This window comes from Lithobates pipiens, unplaced genomic scaffold (assembly GCF_037356315.1).
Source record: "Lithobates pipiens isolate NorthernLeopardFrog02 unplaced genomic scaffold, aLitPip1_a1.2 Scaffold_35, whole genome shotgun sequence".
Classification (NCBI taxonomy): Eukaryota; Metazoa; Chordata; class Amphibia; order Anura; family Ranidae; genus Lithobates; species Lithobates pipiens.
In genome coordinates this window covers 19,876,184-19,890,500 of record NW_027507811.1, presented here as the reverse complement: position 1 = coordinate 19,890,500, position 14,317 = coordinate 19,876,184, and the positions used below count along the sequence as shown (strand labels likewise).

The window sequence follows — 14,317 nt, the reverse complement described above, 5'->3', positions numbered from 1 at the left end:
TCTTTAGCTGGTATCACTTCCTGTCGCTGCGTTCCACTGATGATAAATGAGATCACCACCTTGTGGATAAAATACAAACTGCATCCTACATTTTTTTTATTTGACATTTTTACAGCTGTTTTTTGGTGCGTTCTTCGGTTTTGTTACGTTTCTCACACATGAATGAAAAAGAAAACAATGAAAAAAAGTAAAATAATATATTGATTGTGTATTAAAATTCATAAATACACACACACACAGAGCATTTTTGTGCAAAAGTTTTGAAAGCATACTGTAAATTGTATGGTAGGCAAGGATGGCAGACACTGAAAGTGGAACTGAAAGTGTGTCACCTTAAATATTTATTTATATTTGTTTGGCTCCATATATGTTCACAGACGCTAAGTGGTTAGCACTTCCGCCTCACTGCACTAGGCTTGTTTTCGGTTCAAATCCCAACCACAGCACTATGTGGGTTTTTTCACACACTCTAAAGACATGCTGGTAAGTAAATTGGCCCTAGTATGTGTATGTTTTGTACAGGACGCCGTGGCTGGGTCCTGGAAGGACGCTATGTTTCCCCTCTATTTGGTTTGTGGTCCCTTTAAGGGAATAAAATTGATTAACCCACCTGTTAGAGGAAGTGTGTTTAAAAACAAGACAGGAAGTGGTAGATGGGTGTGGAGGAGTGGAGAAGACATGATGGATGGTGTTTGTTTTGGGTTGTAGCAACAGAAGTGGACAGCAGTGTCCTGCTTGGAAGGCTCCTGGCAGGGGAAGCTACCTGCCATAAAAGATCAAGCACTGTTTTGATAGAGACAGCTATTCTGGACTTTGCAAGTCGGTGAGACTAAAAACCTTTTCCTTTTGTTTTTGGCTGCTGTAAAGCTGTTTAAGTTTAATAAACCCCTTGTTGTGTGAAAAGCCTGTGTCCTGCGATCTACCTGGTCCCCCGAACATTACAGTTTGAATGTGAGTTAGTTAGATTGTAAGCTCTTTGAGGTCAGGGACTGATGTGAATTGTCGGGGCCTAGAACCTGTAATAATAGTAATCTTTGTCTTTTTCATGTACTTTTTTTTACCTGGAGTACCTGCTTGATCCTGCCGGTCACCTTTCTTCTTTGTTCTAAACTGACCACACAAAGACCGGAAGCTAATTTGTGTTGGCATGGTCAGTTTCTATCCTTTGGCTGGCCATTAAGATGAGCAGGTCACTGTGCAGACACACAGCCTGCCTCTGACAAAACCCTCCTACCAATCACAGCCTGCCTCAGGCACACACCTCTTACCAATTACAGCCTGCCACCGGCACACACCCCCTACCAATCACAGCCTGCCTCTGGCACACACCCTCTACCAATCACAGCCTGCCACTGGCACACACCCCCTACCAATGACAGCCTGCCTCTGGCACACACCCTCTACCAATCACAGCCTGCCTCTGGCACACACCCTCTACCAATCACAGCCTGCCTCTGGCACACACCCTCTACCAATCACAGCCTGCCTCTGGCACACACCCTCTACCAATCACATCCTGCCTCTGGCACACACCGCTACTGATCACAACCTGTCTCTGGCACACACCCTCTACCAATCACACCCTGTCTCTGGCACACACCCTCTACCAATCACAGCCCATCTCTGGCACACATCCCCTACCAATCACAGCCCGTCTCTGGCACACACCCCTACCAATCACAACCTGCCTCTGGCACACACCCCTAGCGATCACAGCCTGCCTCTGGCACACACCTCTACCAATCACAGCCTATCTCTGGCACACACCCCTACCCATCACAGCCTGTCTCTTGAAAGTGCCTCCTGCTCAAGCACAGCCTGCCTATAGCCTCAGGCTGAACAGACTATGGAATGCAGGCACAGCGTGTATCTGCACAGTGTCCTGTAACCAGGAAAAGGAGATTCATGGTCACATGACAGAACATTTTAACCTTGTAAACAATGTAAGAAAGATAATTCCTGAAACAAAGCCAACACAGTCCCAGTGCATTATTGTATGCTCACAGCTACTTTACCTTTCAAAGGGGAGTTAGGTCTGTCTTAACACTCCTTCCCTTCTTCCTCCTAAAGCAGAACAGCTGGAATTTAAAAATATGCTTCTCTTTTTTTTTTCTCACATTAATAAGTCCTGGTAAACTGGCAAAACTCTCCTTGTTCCTTTGCAATCCTTTCTTAGCTCTCTGGGTTTGAGTTTTCTAGAGTGCTGACTACCTGGACACTCTCTACACCAACCTGAGGCTCAAGTCTTGCATTTGCCGGAATGGTTACCCGTTTCCCATCTTTCCAGGGCTTATGCAAATTTATATGGTAGACCCGATAAGGCTTCCTCTTGCCTGGTTGGTGGACCCTGGAATGTTCCTCCCTCACTTTAGCCACAATCTCAAATGGGCCTCCTTGTGACCTGGCTAGAAACTTGTTTCCATGGTGGGGACCAGCACTGCCACTTGATCTTTCGCCTGGAAGTGCCTTAGATAACCCAGTGTTGTGCCTCCTAGGCACCTTGCATTTTTATTTGACCAGCGACATCACATTGCATTTGAAAGACATACTGTATATTAGAACATTCTTGCGAGGGGTGTGCTCCTATTCTTCCTTCGCCAGGACAAGCAACTCCAGGGGTCACAAAGGGTAAAAACTCTGTGAAGGCCTGGGGAACTTTGTATATGGCAAAAGGTGGTCCCGAAACTTTCCTATCTTTTTTCACCTCCCACTTAAGCAAAGGCATGGTGGGAAGCCCTCGTAATGGACACAGTAGGTGTGATCAGGGCCAGGTAAAGGGGTTCACACTGGTCCTCCTGTACCAGGCCAGCAGGGGGCCCTGGGCAACAGGGCAATCGGATTTAAGCAGGAGAGGGGGTGATCTGTACAGTAGGGAAGTAGGCATTTACAGAAATGTGTCTCTTCCTGCAGCAGCTAAAATACAGCTTCTCCTCCTCTCCCTCCCGCCGGCTTTCTGTACCGGTTCCAATCACCCATTGTGTTAATTCACAAAAAGAAGGGGCCAGAAAATAAGACACTGGGCACACAGGGGGGGCCTGGGTAGATGGGGGAAGAGGATGGCATTCAGAGAAGGTGGTCTGTGAGGTGCTGGGGAAATTACAGGAACTGATGCCCTGTGTGCCTCTCCCTGCAGAAGCTGAAAGCCGGCTTATCCTCCTCTCCTTCTCACTGCCCTTGGGTACCGTACCTATAACCCATTGTGTTCATTCACAAAATAAAGGGGCAGTAGATATGACATTGGGCACACAGGGGGACCTGGGAAGCTGGGTGAGGAGGATGGTGAACAGAGAAGGTGATCCATGTGGCACTGGGGCAATTATAAAAACTGATCCTCCTGTGTGTCTCTCCTGGCAGCAGCTGAAAGCTAGGTTCTCCTCCTCTCCCTCCCATAGGCCTTTGGTTCCAGTTCCAATCACCCATTGTGTTAATTCACAAAAAGAAGGGGCTAGGAAATAGGACACAGGCACACAGGGGGGCCAGGGCAGCTGGGGGAAGAGGATGGTGCACAGAGAAGGTGATCTGTAAGGCGCTGGAGCAATTACAGCAACTGATCCCCTTTGTGCCTCTACCAGAAGCAGCTGAAAGATGGGTTTTCCTTCTCTTTCTCCCTCTGGCTTTCGGTACTGGTACTAATCACTTCATTCACAAAAGTAAGAGGCTGTTAAATATGACACTGGCCATACAGGGGGGCCCAGGCAGCTGGGGGAAGAGGATGGTGAACAGAGAAGGTGATCCGTGTGGCACTGGGGAAATTACAAGAACTGATCCCCTATGTGTCTCTCCCCGCAGCAGCTGAAAGCCAGGTTCTCCTCCTCTCCCTCCCACCGGCCTTCTTTACTGGTACCAATCACTGATTGTGTTTACTCACAAAAGGAAGGGGACATTAAATATGACACTGGGCACACAGGGGGGCCCAGGTCGCTGGGGGGAGAGGATGGTGCACAGACAATGTGATCAGTGTGGTGCTAGGGAAATTACAGGAACTAATCTTCTGTGTGTCTCTCCAAGCCAGCTTATCCTTCTCTCCCTCCCGCTGGCTTTCAGGAATGGTACCAATCATTCATTGTGCTCATTCACAAAAGTAATGGGCCTGTAAATATAACACCTGGCACACAGGCAGGGCCCGGGCAGCTGGGGGAAGAGGATAGTGCAGAGAGAAGGTGGTCCGTAAGGTGCTGGGGCACTTACAAGAACTGATCCATTTGTGTTTCTCTTCCGGCAGCAGCTGAAATCTGGCTTCTCCTCCTTTCCCTCCCACATGCCTTTATTATTGGTAGCAATCACTGATTGTGTTAATTCGCAAAAGGAAGGGGACAGTAAATATGACACTGGGCACACAGGGGGCAGGATGGTGCACAGAGAAGGTGATCAGTGAGGCACTGGGGCAATTACAGCAACTGCTGCCTCTCCTGGCAGCAGCTTAAAGCCGGCTTCCCCTCCTCTTCCTCCCACCGTCTTTCGGTACTGGTTCCAATCACTTTATTCACAAAAGAAAGAGGCCGATATATATTACACTGGGCATACAGGGGGGAGCCCAGGCACCTGGGGGAAGAAGATGGTGCACAAAGAAGGTGATCCAAGCCGTCAGAAGGTAGAGGAGGAGAATTCGGCTTTCAGCTGCTGCCGGGAGAGACACATAGGAGATCAGTTCTTGTAATTGCCCCAGCACCACACGGATCACCTTCTCTGGGTACCATCCTCTTCCCCCAGCTGCCCAGGCCCCCCTATGTCCTCACTCAAAAATTAGACATCTGTTTAGACCTGTGATATTTCAGCCCATACAGAGATATCATCAATATATCTCCTTGAGGTATATCATCAATATATCTCCTTGAGGTATATCATCAATATATCTCCTTGAGATATATTAACTCTCCATTATACACAAGCATTAAAACTCCTCTTGGGTGAATGAATGGACACTCTAGAGCCAGTTCACCGAATAGATTAAAACCTTTTAATCATCAATCATCTGAGAATTATAATAATTTCCAACAAAAGTAGAAATTTGAGAACAGAGTATTGGAAAGTGCAGAGTGTTCTTTTTTATTTTAGAAAATCAGAGTGATGTACAAACAAGAAACTTAAGCTACAACCCAAATAAGATCTTGTATACTATAACTGAAGTACATAATGTATAAAATGTTCCAATTATTGCTTGGACCAATTATAAGCCAATAAAAAGCTGAAACATTTTCCCGCATCCTGAAAGGACGCATACCCATGTGACTTCTCTGATGTTTAAAGAAGTTCTTTCATCTAATTGAAAAGTTTCCCTCACTTTGAACATAAAATAGGACGCTTGCCCAAGTGCATCCTCTGGTGTTGTAGAAGATCACATTTCCACAGTTCTCTGGTGCGAACCAAGGCTTTCTTTCATAAGAAAACATTTTCCACACTCTGAACACAAAAAGTAACGCTCACCTGTGTGAACTCTCTGATGTACAAGAAGGTATCCTTTGTCACTGAAACATTTCCTGCACTCAGAGCATGGAAAGGGACGTTCACCCGTATGAATTCTTTGATGTTTATTTAGGTATCCCTGGTACTGGAAATGTTTTCTGCACTCTGAACAAGAATAAAGACGCTCACCTGTGTGAATTCTCTGGTGTATACTGAAGTGCCCTTTTGTTATGAAGCGCGCACTCATTTCCCGCACTCTGAACATGAATAGCAACGCTCACCCGTGTGACTTTTTTCATGCGTAAGCAGTAAATGTTTTTTAGTGAAACGTTTCCCGCACTCTAAGCATGAATAGGGGCGCTCTCCTGTATGAGTTTGTGTGCAAGAAGTGCATGTTTATAAGTGAAACTTTTCGCGCACTCTGAACATGAATAGGGACGCTCACCGGTGTGAATTATCTCATGTATAAGAAGCAAAGAGCTTTTTTGTAAAATATTTCCCACACGCTGAACATGACAATGAATGCTTTCCAGGGTGAATTAATTTATAACTGTAAGAAGATTCCTTGGGAATAGAAGGATCTATTGAAGTATCTGTAGTGTGAGATCCTATAGTCTTGGTGTGAGATCCATCAGAAGATTCCTCAGGATTAGAGGGATCCATTGATCCCCCAGTTGGGAAGGTCTGGGATGTATATTGTTCTTATTATTTGCATTATAATCTGGAGATAAAATACAATGTTCCTCAGAGGTATTCAGGACATAATGTCCACCTGTACAAAAGCAACATTAAAATAAATGTTATATAGGGATGGCCAAACTGTTCGCCCGGCGGTCGGTTCGCAGCTGTCACGTACCTGGTGGAAGGAGCCCGGAGTGCAGGGAGCGGCCTCTCGTAAGCCTCTGGCTCGAGATCCCCTGAGAGTGGGAACAGGGGCTCTAGAGGGCAGAGGGCACAAGTGCCAAGTCCGTGTAGGTGGGCTTGGTCCAGGAACTGGCGTCAGACAACAGCGGGTACCGGCAGGTGGTTCTGGAACGGCTGGAAAGTAGTCAGAAACTGGCAGCAGGCAGGTGCAGGAGATAACACAGGAACGGCTGGCAGGCAGGCAACAGGCAGCAGCGGTCACAGAACACAGACTGGAACAGCAGGCAGTAGCGGGGTCAAACACAGGCCGGGTCGTCAACGGGCTGGCAGCAGAAGTACCGAAGGAGAAGGCAGAAGCGTAGTCAGGAAGTCCAAGGGTCAGGGCTGGCAGCAAGCAGGATAATCAGGAACAAGCCGGGTAGATCAGAGACAGGAACAATCAGGTATCAGAGGCAACTCTCAGGAACGCTGTAGACAGGACAGCACCGGGCCACTAGAACGGATCACTTAAGAAGCCCTCTGGGCGCCAAGAACGGTCGCACGGCGTGCCCGTTCGCGCCCACGTGAAACCGTGCAACCGTTCGTGACCCCGCGCACCCGCGTGCGCCCGATCGTACCTGCTCGCACCCGCGTGCGTCCATTCGCGCTAACGCGCGCCCGGGAAGACCTATTAGCGCTCAACGGACCAATACTGTGGGTAAGTCTTCCATGGACTGCTGGAACTCGGAACCGACCATGACAGCAGCGAATTTCGGCTGTTCGCGATTCGCCCGATTGGCGGACTATTGCCGCTGTTCGCCCGGCGGACCCACGTGTTTACTGTGTAAAAGAACTTTGACCTATGATGACGCATCCATCATGGGGTACAGGACAGCCAATTGAGACATTACAGCACATGAACACTTGGACATTCCCCCTAACTTATAAATAGACCCGATCCGGCGGCCATTTTACATTCTTTCTACTGTCACTATAGGGAGAGGTTGCTGTGTGGAGCAGGGAGAGACTGCAGTGACACAAATCGCTAGCTATTAGGTCCACAAAAGTTCTTTTAAGGACTGGTATGGTATAGGTCAGTGATGGCGAACCTTGGCACCCCAGATGTTTTAGAACTACATTTCCCATGATGCTCATGCACTCTGCAGTGTAGTTGAGCCTCATGGGAAATGTAGTTCCAAAACATCTGGGGTGCCAAGGTTCGCCATCACTGGTATAGGTGTAGTTCAGGATATAGGTTTGAGGCACTGCTATTCAAGTCATTGTTGCAGCAGATTGTCTTTTCTCAGTTCAGATAGGGACAGACAGGACGCTGTGTGTTGCAGAGAGGGACAGTCAGTTTAATCATTAGCTGTTACTATTTGGTCCACAAAGGTCCTTTTCAGGACTGGTATGGTGTAGTAGTACAGGATATAGTTTTGAGTGCTATTCAAGTTATTGTTGCAGCAGCCTGTGTTTTGTCAGTTTAAATAGGGACAGACAGGAAGCTGTGTGTGAGGCAGTGAGGGACAGTCAGTTTAATCAGTAGCTGTTACTATTAGTTCCACAAAGGTCCTTTTCAGGACTGGTATGGTAATAGGGTTGTACACTTATAATATTCTTTCTTCCAAATATAGAAAGAATATTATACTTGACTGCTGCCCTTCTGCTGCAGTAGTCCTTTATATGGGTATAGGGACTGAGGTACAGTCTGCTAATCACAACCTACTAGTTTCACAAAAGTCCTTCTAAGGACTGGTAAGGTATAGCATACTAGAGTATATAGGGTTGAGTGAGGTACAGTCTGCTAATCCTTAAGGACTGGTATATGTCCACAATATATAGGGTTGAGGTGCACTACTGCTGCCCTATTCTGCAGCAGTCCTTTATCAGTATAGGGACTGAGGTACAGTCTGCTAATCACAACCTACTAGTTCCACAAAGGTCCTTATAAGGACTGGTAAGGTATAGTGTACTACAGTATATAGGGTTGAGTGAGGTACAGTCCGCTAATCACAACCTATTAGTTCCACAAAGGTCCTTCTAAGGACTGGTAAGATATAGCGTACTAGAGTATACAGTGCCTTGCGAAAGTATTCGGCCCCCTTGAACTTTTCAACCTTTTGCCACATTTCAGGCTTCAAACATAAAGATATACAATTTAATTTTTTTGTGAAGAATCACCAACAAGTGGGACACAATTGTGAAGTAGAACGAAATCTATTGGATTTTTGAAACTTTTTTAACTAATAAAAAAATGAAAAGTGGGGCGTGCAAAATTATTCGGCCCCCTTGCGTTAATACTTTGTAGAGCCACCTTTTGCTGCGATTATAGCTGCAAGTCGCTTGGGGTATGTCTCTATCAGTTTTGCACATCGAGAGATTAAAATTCTTGCCCATTCTTCCTTGCAAAACAGCTCAAGCTCAGTGAGGTTGGATGGAGAGCGTTTGTGAACAGCAGTTTTCAGCTCTTTCCACAGATTCTCGATTGGATTCAGGTCTGGACTTTGACTTGGCCATTCTAACACCTGGATACGTTTATTTGTGAACCATTCCTTTGTAGATTTTGCTGTATGTTTGGGATCATTGTCTTGTTGGAAGATAAATCCCTGTCCCAGTTTCAGGTCTTTTGCAGACTCCAACAGGTTTTCATCCAGAATGGTCCTGTATTTGGCTGCATCCATCTTCCCCTCAATTTTAACCATCTTCCCTGTCCCTGCTGAAGAAAAGCAGGCCCAAACCATGATGCTGCCACCACCATGTTTGACAGTGGGGATCGTGTGTTGAGGGTGATGAGCTGTGTTGCTTTTACGCCAAACATATCGTTTTGCATTGTGGGCAAAAAGTTCGATTTTGGTTTCATCTGACCAGAACACCTTCTTCCACATGTTTGGTGTGTCTCCCAGGTGGCTTGTGGCAAACTTTAGACAAGACTTTTTATGGATATCTTTGAGAAATGGCTTTCTTCTTGCCACTCTTCCATAAAGGCTAGATTTGTGCAGTGTATGACTGATTGTTGTCCTATGGACAGACTCTCCCACCTCAGCTGTAGTTCTCTGCAGTTCATCCAGAGTGATCATGGGCCTCTTGGCTGCATCTCTGATCAGTCTTCTCCTTGTCTGAGCTGAAAGTTTAGAGGGACGGCCAGGTCTTGGTAGATTTGCAGTGGTCTGATACTCCTTCCATTTCAAAATGATCTCTTGCACAGTGCTCCTTGGTATGTTTAAAGCTTGGGAAATCTTTTTGTATCCAAATCCGGCTTTAAACTTCTCCACAACAGTATTACAGACCTGCCTGGTGTGTTCCTTGGTCTTCATGATGCTCTCTGCGCTTTTAACAGAACCCTGAGACTATCACAGAGCAGGTGCATTTATACAGAGACTTGATTACACACAGGTGGATTCTATTTATCACCATCAGTCATTTAGGACAACATTGGATCATTCAGAGATCCTCGCTGAACTTCTGGAGTGAGTTTGCTGCACTGAAAGTAAAGGGGCCGAATAATTTTGCACGCACCACTTTTCAGTTTTTTATTTGCTAAAAAAGTTTAAATTGTCCAATAGATTTCGTTCCACTTCACAATTGTGTCCCACTTGTTGGTGATTCTTCACAAAAAATTAAAATTTGATATCTTTATGTTTGAAGCCTGAAATGTGGCAAAAGGTTGAAAAGTTCTTGGGGGGGCGAATACTTTTGCAAGGCACTGTATAGGGTTGAGTGAGGTACAGTCTGCTAATCCTTAAGGACTGGTATAGGTCCACAATATATAGGGTTGAGGTGCACTACTGCTGACTGCTGCCCTATTCTGCAGCAGTCCTTTATCAGTATAGGGACTGAGGTACAGTCTGCTCATCACAACCTACTAGTTCCACAAAGGTCCTTATAAGGACTGGTAAGGTATAGTGTACTACAGTATATAGGGTTGAGTGAGGTACAGTCTGCTAATCACAACCTACTAGTTCCACAAAGGTCCTTAAGGACTGGTATAGGTGTACTATTTGGTGTGCAGTATATAGTTGTGTAATACACGTATAAAATACTTGCACATACTTGACTTCCTCCTGGGGCTGCTTATTATGAGGGGCTCCCACCATCCATGTGCTGTGCTGACTTCCTCCTGGGACTGCTTATTATGAGGGGCTCCCACCATCCCTGTGCTGTGCTGACTTCCTCCTGGGGCTGTACCTCTGCTGTGCATATTATGAGGGGCTCCCACCATCCCTGTGCTATGCTCATTATGAGGGGCTCCTACCATCCCTGTGCTATGCTGACTTCCTCCTGGGGCTGCTTATTATGAGGGGCTCCCACCATCCCTGTGCTATGCTGACTTCCTCCTGGGGCTGCTTATTATGAGGGGCTCCCACCATCCCTGTGCTATGCTGACTTCCTCCTGGGGCTGCTTATTATGAGGGGCTCCCACCATCCCTGTGCTGTGCTGACTTCCTCCTGGGGCTGCTTATTATGAGGGGCTCCCACCATCCCTGTGCTATGCTGACTTACTCCTGGGGCTGTACCCTCCTCTGCTGTGCATATTATGAGGGGCTCCGACCATCCCTGTGCTATGCTCATTATGAGGGGCTCCCATCATCCCTGTGCTGTGCTGACTTCCTCCTGGGGCTGCTTATTATGAGGGGCTCCCACCATCCCTGAGCTATGCTGACTTCCTCCTGGGGCTGCTTATTATGAGGGGCTCCCACCATCCCTGTGCTATGCTCATTATGAGGGGCTTCCACCATCCCTGTGCTATGCTCCTTATGAGGGGCTCCCATCATCCCTGTGCTGTGCTGACTTCCTCCTGGGGTTGCTTATTATGAGGGGCTCCCACCATCCCTGAGCTATGCTGACTTCCTCCTGGGGCTGCTTATTATGAGGGGCTCCCACCATCCCTGTGCTATGCTCATTATGAGGGGCTCCCACCATCCCTGTGCTATGCTCATTATGAGGGGCTAAAAGAAAAAATGGTGGTGCTGCGCTTCCAAAAAAATGGGACCTTACACGAAAATGTTATAGAGCTAATTATTCAGATGGAGATATGTAAGATGGTATATATTCAAACTAGTATGGTAAAGTAGTAAGGGAGAACTCATCCTAATGTAGAAATTCTTCTATCAATAGTGCCTGCAACAGTGTGTACACAAAAATAACTGTCACAATCCCAAGTGCAACTTATATCTCTATGATATAAAAATGGTGCTTAGTGCAAAACCACATACAGTGGTCTAACTATAAATCAGACTTCTATGACAGAAAGTGCTGAGTGCATCATAGCAAAACCAAAGTGACTGAAATATAAACAGTTACTGGCTACGTAAGCGCAAACTAGTGACAATAATAAAGTGCAAAAAATGCAAAACTACAGTGCAAAAAATGCAAGCAAGCAAAAATAAAGTGCAAAAAATGCAAGCAAAGTGCTTAGTGTAACACAAAATATTAATAAAAAACATATAATAATCGAGCTATAGAACAAAACTCCATAAACAGAAAGTGCTGAGTGCAAAAAAATTGGACTATATCCAGCTGTTAATGACGTGAACACAGTCCCGTGATGATGTCACATAAACATCTAAAGTGATTCTGTGCTGGGAAATGTCTCAGAGGTTCTTCCTCCACATAAGTGATTCCACGCATAAGTGTGCACACTGGGTAATTACCTTCCCGCTATATAAAATATAGTGTATATGCAGCCTCCTCTTGAATATCCCAGGAGTCCCAGGAAAGGGGGTGGAAGTGGGGGGGTCTCAGGGGGTCACTCTCAGATCTCCGTCACAATATACTCCAGCAAGATGTTCCAATATAGCTCAGAGAATAAGTATAAGAGCAACCATAGTGTAGTATGTTTTTAAAAATCACTACTTTATTAAAAGGTTAAAATTACTCACAAATTAAATGGAGTAAATAGGCAGCATTAGCAGCAAAACAGTTCAAATCGACCGCTCTGGTGCGAGCGTCACTTCCGGTCTCCGTATCCTACGCGTTACGTCACTTCCAGTGACTTCAACTGGGATAGAGGAGCATAGGGCAGGAAGTGCAATATAAAGGAGGAGTGGGCGGGGGCGAACCGCCCCACAATCGAATGCTGACGCCCCTTACTGGAGTGTCAGCAGGATATACATATTCAAAAAAACACACCAGGCATTAAACATAATCACTGGTTATATATTCGCTATACCACCAACAGCGATGGGCGGCTGTGGCATATTATGATGTGATGAGTGTGCCATACCACACTATATTAAGACAAATCTGTTAACCATATCTATTATCTCGGGGGGCGAAATAAAAGTGTCTCCTACTATGGCGGCGGACATTTTATTGGAGGTTATGCAGCTAAATGATGTATACTTGTCTCCTCTCAGTGAGGCAGCCATTTATTTGGTTACCTACCGGCCGTATTAGTATATTAGTCTCCATAACGTGTGTAGTCTGACCACAGACTGGAAGAGGGGAAAGAAAATTAATTCTATAGAAGGAAATTGACCAAACTATTTTTTTTATAATAATAAATGTTAATTACACTACTTGTATAGTAAAATCATTCAAATTACAATCAAATAGAATAAAAAATAAATATTAATATATATAAAAGAATATATATAAAAATTGTTTATAAAAAAAGGGAAAAAATAAAAATTTAACTTTTATTTTTTATTTTTCTTATAATTTTAATTTCTTATTGTTTCTTGTACTTAGGATCTATATCATGGATCTCGGAAGCGACGTTTGCATTACAATAAAAATTATTTTTTAAAAATATATACATATTCCAAAGAAGAGAGGCAATTAAAATATTATCTTATCTTATTCAAGATCTCTGGAGGGGGGGGGGGGGGGGAGAGAAGGGGAAATTATCTAATTAGGGGGAGGACATTTGTTTATTTTTAAAAATCACTGATAAAACAGTTCAAATCGAATTCTATATTTAACCCCTTGGGGTAAAATGTATCCAGAGAAAATATCCACTTGGATTCGATCTGACTCAATGTTCTCACCTTATGCCCACCTCTCCAGTGCTTGACATAAGGTACAATCCCCCAAAATTTAAGATCATGAAGGTCCTTTTTATGGTGTATCACGAAATGTTTTGAAACACTGTGCTTGTCAAAACCCTTAATGATGTTCTGCACGTGTTCCTTTATTCTAACCCTCAATGGTCTTTTTGTGCGGCCTACATATTGTAGGCCGCAACTACATTCAAGCACATACACGGCTCCTTGTGTGTTACAGCAAATAAAGTCCTCAACCTCATAAGTATTGCCTGTGCTAGTGGCTGTGAACTGGAAGATCTTCTCCAGCTTACTGGTTCTTGTGCAAGCGAAACAGCACTTGCAAGGGTAAAAACCCTTACCCGAAAAGAAAGTATAATTCTTTTTAGGTGGATCTGGGATGCTCTTAACTAGTCTATCCCTCAAAGTGGGAGCTTGTCTATATATGAATTTTGGTATCTTGGGTAAAACATTCTGTAGGTCTTTATCAATTAATAAAATGTGCCAGTGTTTTTTAATGATTTTTTTCTACGCTCTTATATTGGACATTATAGTCCAAAATAATGGCTACTTCATTAAAACGTTTGCTTGTTACTTCTTGTCTGGTCTTATCTTTTACCAAATCTTGACAATTCATGTCTTCTACTTCCAATATTTTATCCTCAATAAAAGCCTTTTCGTAGCCTTTGTCCTGGAATCTTTGACCTATCAGTCTGGCTTGTTCTCGGAATTCCTCCTGCTTACTGCAGTTCCTCCGCAGTCTCATGAACTGACCCTTTGGGATATTGTAAATCCAGTTCTGATGATGGCAGCTGGTCAATGGGAGATAACTGTTCCTGTCTACATTCTTGAAAAAAGTTTTTGTATGAAGTTTCTCCTCTTCTCGTGAGATCCCTAAGTCCAGGAAGGTGACCTGTGTTTCACTGGAGTCCCATGTGAGCACTATATTCAAGTTATTCTTATTGAGTTTCTCTTGAAATTCTTTGAGACTGCTCTTGCTGCCTTTCCAGCGAACTATAATGTCATCTATATATCGTTTGTATATGACCAATTTGACTGGTGGGTTGGAAAACACCATCTTATCCTCC

General features: G+C 44.8%; 1 protein-coding gene across 1 annotated transcript in view; it reads right to left on the bottom strand.

The window, feature by feature from the left end:
* Window positions 1-5,335: 5,335 nt before the first annotated feature.
* Window positions 5,336-14,317, bottom strand: part of LOC143955192 (uncharacterized) — a 422,346-nt gene continuing 413,364 nt past the window's right edge. Inside the window, 3 exon segments of the mRNA XM_077465281.1 lie at window positions 5,336-5,647; window positions 5,650-5,780; window positions 5,783-5,852. Coding sequence (XP_077321407.1) covers window positions 5,336-5,647; window positions 5,650-5,780; window positions 5,783-5,852 — 513 coding nt within the window.